We start from the raw sequence: 11,441 nt of genomic DNA on the forward strand, positions 1-11,441 counted from the left end.
TACAGAGACAGGTCATTGAGGAGCAGGTAGGAGTTAGACAGTACAGAGACAGGTCATTGAGGAGCAGGTAGGAGTTAGACGGTACAGAGACAGGTCATTAAGGAGCAGGTAGGAGTTAGACGGTACAGAGACAGGTCATTAAGGAGCAGGTAGGAGTTAGACGGTACAGAGACAGGTCATTAAGGAGCAGGTAGGGGTTAGACAGTACAGAGACAGGTCATTGAGGAGCAGGTAGGGGTTAGACAGTAGAGACAGGTCATTGAGGAGACAGTAGGGGTTAGACAGTACAGAGACGGGTCGTTAAGGAGCAGGTCGGGGTTAGACAGTACAGAGAGGTCATTAAGGAGCAGGCAGGGGTTAGAGAGTACAGAGACAGGTCATTAGGGAGCAGGTAGGTTACTAAGTACTGCACTTCTTTGTACTGCACTTGTTAATTTTTATGTCTCTTCTCTCTCTCTTCCTTCTTTAATGCTTTCTATAATTTTCTATCCTTATTAATGTAATGTATGTGTTGACCTGCCAAGGGACTACAGATAAAAATTTGCTATTTTGCTAACGGCACATTTACATTTTTTTGTGTAAACTAAAAATGTCAATTAACAAGTGCATTGGCCCTTTTAAATAAACAAAAAAGCAGACAGTACAGACATGTCATGTTCGGAATGTTTTTTGTTGATTGTATTTGTATTTTTTAACATCTGCATTTCAATAAAACGTAAAAAAAGAAAGAAAAAAAGATAAGTATAAAACTCCTCTGGGGAAACTGAACCGGACGTCCCGCCCACTCCACCTCTCCGGACCCGGGGAATCCAGACCGGGATTTGCCGGACGCCGAAATCACACACACACACCTCCTCCTCTACCTCTCTTTTGTTTGGAGAAGGAGGACCATGCTCGCTCCAGACCCGGTCCAACTCCAATAACGGAACCTTTATCGATCTATCGACCATGATATCCGAGATGGAGATCGAGGAGGCGGATGAACTATCGTCCGGGTTCCCGCTCCACTGCGGCTGTAGAGACGCGGAGCTGGGCGCTCTTTGCGCGCTGGTCCACCGCACCGCCGACCCCTCGGACATCGGCGCGCAGGACCCCCGCTGCGGGTGGACCCCCATGCACTGGGCTGCGCGCTTTGGGAAGGTACGCGGGCACGCGAAGTCGGGGATTGAGAGTGAGGGACAGACGGACGGGTTGTTTTTTAGACTCTAAACCCTCTTTGGGGATTAGAGAGCGGGGGTGGAGGTGGAAGTTCACGCGAGATCAGGTCGGGCGAGAGTATAACTTTTTTAACTCATAAATGAAGGGATTAATTAGGCAGATTAGTGCAGATAATAACTACGTGATTGATGAACATCCGGGTCTGTGTATACTCTGCAAGCGTCTCTCTCGCTCTCTCTCCCTCACACTCGGATGCTCCCTCGCTTGCTCTCTCCCTCACTCTTTTGCGCTCTCCCTTTCTCTCTCTCTCGGGTTTCCTAGCAGTGGTGAATTTATGGATTTAAACTCAGTGTGACTCCGCTGATTGGTCGCAAGCCCCGCCTTCCGCCGGTGACGTCACGCTGGAGGCTAGAATCAAAACGTGGATATTATCATAGTGCGGCCGCAGTGGTAAATCGATATTCATTCATTATAAATAATCTAGAATCAGCTAGACCTCCATGTCCATTGAACAGATAAAACCGATATATGCAAAGGCCGATATATATTATTTTCTCATTTTATTTTCTTTGTTTTTTAAATATTATATTTTATATATTTGCTTAATACAGTGTGGTAGGGAAGGGTGCCTCGGGTAAATATTATTTTAAATTATTATGGTACTACTCACACAATAATAATCTTAACTCATCTTTTGGATTGTTATATTATTAACTCGTCTTTTATATTGTTATAATGTAAACTCATCTTCTAAAGTGTCATAATATAAACGCGTCTTTTATATTGTTCTATGTAAACTTATTTTTTGTATTTGTTATAATATAAACTCATCTTTTATATTGTTATAATGTAATCTCATCTTTTATATTGTTCGAATGTAAACTTATCTTCTAAATTGTTAAAATATAAACTCCTCTTTTATATTGTTATAATGTAAACTCATCTTCTAAAGTGTCATAATATAAACTCGTATTTTATATTGTTCTATGTAAAATTTTTTTTTAATTGTTATATAAACTCATCTTTGATATTGTTATAATGTAAACTCACTATATACTCAATACAAACTAATTTGCCTTCTTGTTATGATGTAGCCTCACTATATTTATATATATATATTCATGATGTAGCCTCAATATATTTATATGTATATTTATGATGTAGCCTCACTATATTTATATATATTTATGATGTAGCCTCACTATATATATATTTATGATGTCGCTTCACTATATTTATATATATATTTATGATGTAGCCTCACTATATTTATATATATATATATGATGTAGCCTCACTATATTTATATATTTATGATGTAGCCTCACTATATTTATGCATATATTTATGATGTAGCCTCACTATATTTATATATATTTATGATGTAGCCTCACTATATTTATGCATATATTTATGATGTAGCCTCACTATATTTATATATATTTATGATGTAGCCTCACTATACTTATATATATATTTATGATGTCGCCTCACTATATTTATACATATATTTATGATGTAGCCTCACTATATTTATCTATATTTATGATGTCCTCACTATATTTATATATATATTCATGATATCCTCACTATATTTATATATATTTATGATGTAGCCTCACTATATTTATCTAGATTTATGATGTCCTCACTATATTTATATATGTTTATGATGTCGCCTCACTATATTTATATATATATTTATGATGTAGCCTCACTATATATATATATATTTATGATGTAGCCTCACTATATTTATATATATATTTATGATGTAGCCTCACTATATTTATGTATATATTTATGATGTAGCCTCACTATATTTATATATATTTATGATGTAGCCTCACTATATTTATATATATATATATATGATGTAGCCTCACTATATTTATGTATATATTTATGATGTAGCCTCACTATATATATATTTATGATGTAGCCTCACTATATTTATATATATTTATGATGTAGCCTCACTATATTTATGTATATTTATGATGTAGCCTCACTATATTTATATATATTTATGATGTACCCTCACTATATTTATATATATTTATGATGTCCTCACTATATTTATGTATATTTATGATGTAGCCTCACTATATTTATATATATTTATGATGTACCCTCACTATATTTATATATATTTATGATGTCCTCACTATATTTATCTATATTTATGATGTAGCCTCACTATATTTATCTATATATTTATGATGTCCTCACTATATTTATATATATATTTATGATGTAGCCTCACTATATTTATCTATATTTATGATGTCCTCACTATATTTATATATATATATTCATGATGTCCTCACTATATTTATATATATTTATGATGTAGCCTCACTATATTTATATATATATTTATGATGTAGCCTCACTATATTTATCTAGATTTATGATGTCCTCACTATATTTATATATATATTTATGATGTCCTCAGGGGCCGGTGGACGGCGGCCGGAAGCGGCTCCTGGACCATTGGGAGAACATGGTCAACAAGAAGGCCAGGACGGACAGTGAGTAGGCTACTAAAGGTCAGACAGTGAGTAGGCTACTAAAGGTCAGATAGTTAGTAGGCTACTAAAGGTCAGACAGTGAGTAGGCTCCAGGAGGATAGTGAGTAGGCTCCAGAAGGACAGACAGTGAGTAGGCTCCAGGAGGACAGACAGTGAGTAGGCTCCAGGAGGACAGACAGTGAGTAGGCTACTAAAGGTCAGACAGTGAGTAGGCTCCAGGAGGACAGACAGTGAGTAGGCTACAGGAGGACAGTGAGTAGGCTCCAGGAGGCCTTTAGGTCAGACAGTGAGTAGGCTACAGAAGGACAGACAGTGAGTAGGCTCCAGGAGGACAGACAGTGAGTAGGCTACAGAAGGACAGTGAGTAGGCTACAGAAGGCCTTTAGGACTGACAGTGAGTAGGCTACAGAAGGACAGTGAGTAGGCTCCAGGAGGACAGACAGTGAGTAGGCTACAGAAGGACAGTGAGTAGGCTCCAGGAGGAAAGACAGTGAGTAGGCTCCAGGAGGTCAGACAGTGAGTAGGCTACAGGAGGACAGAGAGTGAGTAAGCTCCAGGAGGACAGACAGTGAGTAGGCTACAGAAGGACAGTGAGTAGGCTACAGGAGGACAGACAGTGAGTAGGCTACAGGAGGCCTTTAGGACGGACAGTGAGTAGGCTACAGAAGGACAGTGAGTAGGCTCCAGGAGGACAGACAGTGAGTAGGCTACTAAAGGTCAGACAGTGAGTAGGCTACAGGAGGACAGACAGTGAGTAGGCTCCAGGAGGACAGACAGTGAGTAGGCTACAGGAGGACAGACAGTGAGTAGGCTACAGGAGGACAGACAGTGAGTAGGCTACAGGAGGACAGACAGTGAGTAGGCTCCAGGAGGACAGACAGTGAGTAGGCTACAGAAGGCCTTTAGGACGGACAGTGAGTAGGCTCCAGGAGGACAGACAGTGAGTGGGCTACAGGAGGACAGACAGTGAGTAGGCTACAGGAGGACAGACAGTGAGTAGGCTACAGGAGTACAGACAGTGAGTAGGCTACAGAAGGTGAGACAGTGAGTAGGCTACAGAAGGCCTTTAGGACCCACGCTAAGGCTCACTTATTGTTCCACGTCGACGCAGAGCGAGGACCGCGCAGACGCTCTGAACCGCTTTGTTCTGGTTCTGCGTCGGGTTTTAGTGAGCGGACCTATCACAGCCCTTGTTGCTGCGTCGCCTCAACGGAAGGTTAACATTTTAGAGAGGCGCACGTCAGGCCCTTAGGGTGGACGCAAGGAGGGTCCGCAAGGGGCCAAGCACTAACCATCACTAGGTTAACCCGTTCAACAACACTAACCATCACTAGGTTAACCCGTTCAACAACACTAACCATCACTAGGTTAACCCGTTCAACAACACTAACCATCACTAGGTTAACCCGTTCAACAACACTAACCATCACTAGGTTAACCCGTTCCCCGTTTACAACACAGATTGCTAGGGTAAGACGCTACACCATGCTAGGGTATGACGCTACACCATGCTAGGGTAAGATGCTACACCGAGCTAGGGTAAGATGCTATACCATGCTAGGGTAAGATGCTACACCATGCTAGGGTAAGATGATACACCGTGCTAGGGTAAGATGCTCCACCATGCTAGGGTAAGATGCTACACCATGCTAGGGTAAGATGCTATACCGTGCTAGGGTAAGACGCTACACCATGCTAGGGTAAGACGCTACACCATGCTAGGGTAAGACGATACACCATGCTAGGGTAAGATGCTCCACCGTGCTAGGGTAAGATGCTACACCATGCTAGGGTAAGATGCTACACCATGCTAGGGTAAGATGCTCCACCGTGCTAGGGTAAGATACTACACCATGCTAGGGTAAGATGCTACACCATGCTAAGGTAAGATGCTACACCGTGCTAGGGTAAGATGCTCCGCCATGCTAGGGTAAGACGCTACACCATGCTAGGGTAAGATGCTACACCATGCTAGGAGAAGATGCTACACCATGCTAGGGTAAGATGCTCCACCATGCTAGGAGAAGATGCTACTACATCCTAGGGTAAGATGCTACACCATGCTAGATGCTACACCATGCTAGTAGAAGATGCTACACCATGCTAGGGTAAGACGCTCCACCATGCTAGGGTAAGATGCTCCACCATGCTAGGGTAAGATGCTCCACCATGCTAGGGTAAGATGCTGCACCATACTAGGGTAAGATGCTACACCATGCTAGGGTAAGATGCTACACCATGCTAGGGTAAGATGCTCCACCACGCTAGGAGAAGATGCTACACCACACGAGGAGAAGATGATACACCATGCTAGGGTAAGATGCTACACCATGCTAGGGTAAGATGCTACACCATGCTAGATGCTACACCATGCTAGGGTAAGATGCTACACCATGCTAGGGTGAGATGCTCCACCATGCTAGGGTAAGATGCTAAACCATGCTAGGATAAGATGCTCCACCATGCTAGGGTAAGATGCTACACCATGCTAGGGTAAGATCCTCCTCCATGCTAGGGTACAAATGCTACACCATGCTAGGGTAAGATGCTACACCATGCTAGGGTAAAATGCTACACCATGCCAGATGCTACACCATGCTAGGGTAAGATGCTCCACCATGCTAGGGTAAGATGCTCCACCATGCTAGGGTAAGATTGTACACCATGCTAGGGTAAGATGCTCCACCATGCTAGGGTAAGATGCTCCACCATGCTAGGGTAAGATGCTCCACCATGCTAGGGTAAGATGCTACACCATGCTAGGGTAAGATGCTCCACCGTGCTAGGGTAAGATGCTACACCATGCTAGGGTAAGATGCTACACCATGCTAGGGTAAGATGCTCCACCATGCTAGGGTAAGATGCTCCACCATGCTAGGGTAAGATGCTCCACCATGCTAGGGTAAGATGCTCCACCATGCTAGGGTAAGATGCTACACCATGCTAGGGTAAGATGCTACACCGTGCTAGGGTAAGATGCTACACCATGCTAGGGTAAGATGCTACACCATGCTAGGGTAAGATGCTACACCATGCTAGATGCTCCACCATGCAAGGGTGAGATGCTACACCATGCTAGGATAAGATGCTCCACCTTGCTAGGGTAAGATGCTACACCATGCTAGGGTAAGATGCTCCACCATGCTAGGAGAAGATGCTACACCATGCTAGGGTAAGATGCTACACCATGCTAAGTACTGTTTTTAAGTGTCCATGCGTTTGTCTTTCCTCCATTTTGTTTAGCGTCACAAGACGACACCAGAGGCCTCTTCAGCGACTTCCTGCGGCCCCCCTCCTGCGCCGGCCCCCCTGAGGTCCTCCTCCGGCCCCCCGACCCCCTCAAGACCACCGCCGAACCGTGCAATCAGAAGCACTGTGCCTCCTTCGCGTCGTCCAATCAGGAGTCCCCGGGAGAGACTCGACACGCCTCTGACATGTGCGGCTCGCTGCATCGCTCTGGGAGCCCCGCCCCCATGGCCTATGACCTGGGGGCGGTGACCTTTGATCTGGGCGATCTCCTGCTCTACGGACATCACCATGGCTACGGGGACACGGCGGAGGACATCGGGGGACGTTGCGGGTTCGATTCCCTGCCCCGACTCTGAGGAGATGAACTGGGTTAAGACGCTCCGAGGAATACGCTGGTTCTTTCGCGCGTTTTTAATCGGACGCGCTTGCACTATTGAGGGGACGTCGGTTTTTTAAACGCCGACTTTAAGACGTGTTTGAAAAGTACCTGAGCGTCCTGTTGGAGTTTAAAGTACTTTAAAAGAACTTCAGTACTTAAAAGTCCTGTGCAGTTTCAAATTACTTAAAAGGTTGCCTAAAGTCACTTACTTTTCTGGACGTCTTTGCTTCGGATCTGAGGGGAACTTAAGAGATTCCTCAACCAAAGAAAACCATTTGTTATTTGCTCGTTTTAAATTCCATGCGGTGCTAAAACAATGTCATTTTATACTCGTCTTTTTCACTCAAATGACAGTCTTTGTGTTACAAATTGATGCGCCCTATTTGTTTTGTAAGTGAACTTTGTCACCTGGGAATAATTAAATGTTCATGTTCTGTCCTGTTTTTTTGTCGTAGTTAATGTCCCTCAAGGAAAGAATTTGGTTTAGAGTCAGAAACCATGTAAATGCAGTAAATGCATGATATTATGTCCACTATACAGACACTCTGTAAACAGCTCGGGTTAATTGATAAATGTGCATTGTTAAATGATAAATACAGAATAGTAGTTATACACCACCCGTCCAATAGGCGACGCTGTCGGACCTAAAACACGACAGGGACTACTACCATTAGGAAGCTGACGTCCATGGTTGTTAAACATGTTTAAATCCTCTATACAAGTCAAACATTTAGAAAAGTGTATTATTTGTCTCTTGGGGATCTTGCATCTCCATCTCCAAGATCGCGCTGAAGCGTTTCTATTGCGCTTCCACACCATGTTGGACTTTGACAGTAACACTTTGTTCATCGGCAAACTGAAGACCATCTCCACGGAAACCGAAATCAAGGAACTTCTCGACGCCTATGACCCTGATGCAACCCCTGATAGAAATGTCGAACTCCTTGGCAAGTCAGCCACTATCAAGCTGCCCACTCTCAAGGCTGCTGCCAAACTCCTCTGCAGTCTACATGAAGATTACCCTCTACCCGCAAAGGAGATATCTGCTTCGAAGGCAAAGAACAAGGAACTTATTGCCGTCGATATCGTCAGATTCATCCGCAGATGTCGGGAGTCAAAATGCTTGAAATGCAGTTCCGACTACATCCCCTTCTCCTCCACCAACGCCGGCAGCGAAGTTACCTGCCATTTCTGCCACAACCCGAGTCACCTAGGGTGCTACTCAGACTCAGTACTAGACCTTGAAGCCGGGGTAGTCTACCTCTGTCCCTGCTGTCTAGGATCTCAGATTGCTCCCGAGCATGTAGCACCACCTCCATTTCTGATAGCCGCCACCATCGCGGCTGAACACGCGGCTGAAAGCGAACACGCCCACCACCAGCCTGTCATCACCGAACATCCTAACACCGAAGCTGTTAGGAACCCCACGGTAAATGGAAATGATCGCACAGGGAAAACTGACTCCAAGAAGAAGAAGCCCTGCTACGACCACTCCAAAGCCGTATGCCCCTTACTCCTCGAAGGGAACTGCTCTCATGGTATATCTGGAAAGAACTGCACCTCCTACCACCCTCCATGGTGCTCCAGATTCCAGTACAACGGTAGAGGTGGCGAGCGAGGCTGTCACAAAGCGGACGATAAATGCAGATTCTTTCACCCACTGCTCTGCCAGAACGCTGTCTCTACAGGTGCTTGTCTGAACAAACCGTGTAGAAAAGTGCACATCAGAGGCACCATTACTACTGAGAAAGATCTCCAGCAGAGGGCGCCAAGAGGCCACCAACCCTCAGCCCCATCTCAATTAAACCGTCAACCTCCCAACGCAAGAAACGACAAAAGGCCAAGACCCCAAGATAAGGACAATCGAGGTCCCCGCCAAGGCAGAACCAGGACGGAGAGTAGCTTTTCAACTCCACCCATCTCTGCCGGGTCGAACCACACACGGGCGGTTAGCTTCAACGAATCACACATCCCCAACTCCAACGCAGATTTTTTGAAGCATCTTTCCTCAATGAAAGCGGACTTGAGCAAAGAGATAGCCGCAATAGTCCACTCTTCTCTCCAGAACCTCCTAACATCCTCTCGCCTAGTCCCCGTTCAGCAGGTTCAGCAGCTACCACCTCCTCCGATGTTTTACCCATCTCAGCTGCCCCAGTTCCAGCGAGTCCCTCAGGCTCAGTTCCAGTAAGCCCCTCAGGCTCACTTCCTCCAGCACAGCCTTCAGTGAGAAGGAACCTACCGATCTCCAACTCCTTTCTCCTCAACATCCAAGGGACGAACCCCGGCACTGCAAACCAGCGCTGGAAGATCAAAGCCCTCCAAGAGTGTATTGAATCCAACCCAATACACACGCCGTTCTTCATCCTAACGGAGACCCACCTCAAGTCATACCACCTGGATGCAGAGATACACATCCCTGGCTACACCTGCTACAGGGCGGACCGTGTTGGCCGTGCGTGTGGCGGAACAGCCATCTACCTCCACAACTCCATCACAGCAGAAGAATCCAAGATTTTCTCCAACACCTACTGCGAACTTGCTTGCATCTACAGCAAAGAAGTAAACATGGTAATCTCGGGAATCTATAGACCGCCTTCAGCCCCCTTCGACAAGTTCGATGAATGTCTCGTTGCCCTTCAACAAATCATTAGCAGCATCGAACACACTCCTGAACTCCACATCGCAGGAGACTTCAATCTCCCCTTCATCAACTGGTCGACCTCTTTGATAGAGACCGGAAGCAACATCTCCTTAGCAGACCGCCAGGCTGCTCTCGCACTCCTGAACTTCGCAGAGGAGTCCCTTCTCCAGCAAGTAATTCTTGAGCCTACCCGCAACAACAATATTCTGGATCTGGTGTTCTCCAACAACTCAGACTCGATCCACAGTATTGCAGTAGCTTAGACAGAGCTATCTGACCACGATGTAGTGAGTTGTACCCTCCTTCACCCTGAACTCCTCCTTCCTTCGCAGACGACTGAAAGACCTGTGTTCAGCCCATCCTGTCCCTTTGCTGACATCAATTTCGTCTCAGCAGACTGGGATGCCATCAACACCGAACTCAACGAGGTGAATTGGGATGCCATCACCGACCCTAGCAAAGATCAGGACACAGCATGGAAACTGTTTGAAGACACCATAGCATCTATCTGCTGTAAGCATGCACCTTCACACAGCAGCAACATCCAAGCATCCTCAAAGTCCTCCATCCCTAAGCCCAGAAGAGAACTACTGCGGAAGAAACACCGCCTGAATGCTAGAATCAACGCCATCAAACACAGCGGTCGAACCCCAAGAAACAGCACTAAACTCGATAACCTTAACAAGGAGCGTGCTACTATCGAGCTCCTCATGAAGAGGGACATCAAGCACGAGAGACTCCGGCAGGAAATTGCCGCCATTGGAAAGATGAAAATCAACCCCAAGGCTTTCTACTCCTTTGCCAAAAAATCTGCTAAATTCAAGTCGCCAGTCGGTCCTCTTGCCGACGAGGAAAACAACCTGCAGTCTGACCCCACTGTTATGGGCAACATCCTCCAGAAACAGTACCAGAAGGCCTTCAGCAATCCGTATAATGTCGACGCTGAAAGCGTGCAACTCGGAGAAGCACCTGCAGAAGAACTCTCCAGCATACTATTCACAATTGACGACGTCCTTACAGCCATTAGGGAAACAGGGAAGTTCTCCGCTCCTGGCCCAGACCAGTTCCCTGCTCTCGTCTTGAGAGAATGTAAAGACGCTCTAGCTCCATCCATAGCGAAACTCTGGCAGCTGTCCTTTGATACTTCAAACATCGCCGATATGTTCCGCTCCCAAAGTATCATCCCCATCTTCAAGAAGGGCAGTAAGGCCGTGGCGGCCAACTACAGACCGGTCTCCCTGACCTCGCATCTCATCAAACTCTGCGAACGCATGATTCGCAAAGAGATGGTTAGCTTCTTTAAACGGAACAACATGTTCAACCCTAACCAGCACGGGTTTCAGTCCGGAAAAAACTGCCTCACCCAGCTCCTTCATCACATCGAGGACATCATGTGCGACCTCAACCTCGACAGAAATGCGGATGTGATTTACCTTGACTTCAGTAAAGCCTTTGATAAGGTAGATCACAAAATTATTTT

The 11,441-nt window shown here is 45.4% G+C and overlaps 3 protein-coding genes across 22 annotated transcripts in view; 2 read left to right on the forward strand and 1 right to left on the reverse strand.

Annotated features, from left to right (window-relative positions):
- The window catches only part of LOC132460630 (NACHT, LRR and PYD domains-containing protein 3-like), a 521,671-nt gene that overhangs the window by 255,299 nt on the left and 254,931 nt on the right, over positions 1 to 11,441 (reverse strand). The window lies entirely within an intron of this gene.
- The window catches only part of LOC132460633 (NACHT, LRR and PYD domains-containing protein 12-like), a 272,380-nt gene that overhangs the window by 124,044 nt on the left and 136,895 nt on the right, over positions 1 to 11,441 (forward strand). The gene's annotated exons all lie outside the window — the stretch shown is intronic.
- LOC132460725 (ankyrin repeat domain-containing protein 10-like) lies at positions 778 to 7,763 on the forward strand. The gene is made up of 3 exons (XM_060055596.1): positions 778 to 1,140; positions 3,617 to 3,692; positions 6,936 to 7,763. The coding sequence occupies exons 1-3, from the start codon at positions 949 to 951 to the stop codon at positions 7,295 to 7,297; spliced, it is 630 nt and encodes a 209-aa protein (XP_059911579.1). The 5' UTR covers positions 778 to 948; the 3' UTR covers positions 7,298 to 7,763.

The sequence above is a fragment of the Gadus macrocephalus genome, chromosome 7, assembly GCF_031168955.1.
Source record: "Gadus macrocephalus chromosome 7, ASM3116895v1".
Lineage (NCBI taxonomy): Eukaryota > Metazoa > Chordata > Actinopteri > Gadiformes > Gadidae > Gadus > Gadus macrocephalus.

Bases quoted from the DNA above. Each gene is read 5' to 3' on its own strand.
- LOC132460725 (XM_060055596.1), top strand. From the start codon at position 949: ATGATATCCGAGATGGAGATCGAGGAGGCGGATGAACTATCGTCCGGG. The intron at 1,141-3,616 runs GTACGCGGGCAC...TGATGTCCTCAG, and splicing joins GGGCTGCGCGCTTTGGGAAG to GGGCCGGTGGACGGCGGCCG. The intron at 3,693-6,935 runs GTGAGTAGGCTA...CATTTTGTTTAG, and splicing joins CAAGAAGGCCAGGACGGACA to CGTCACAAGACGACACCAGA.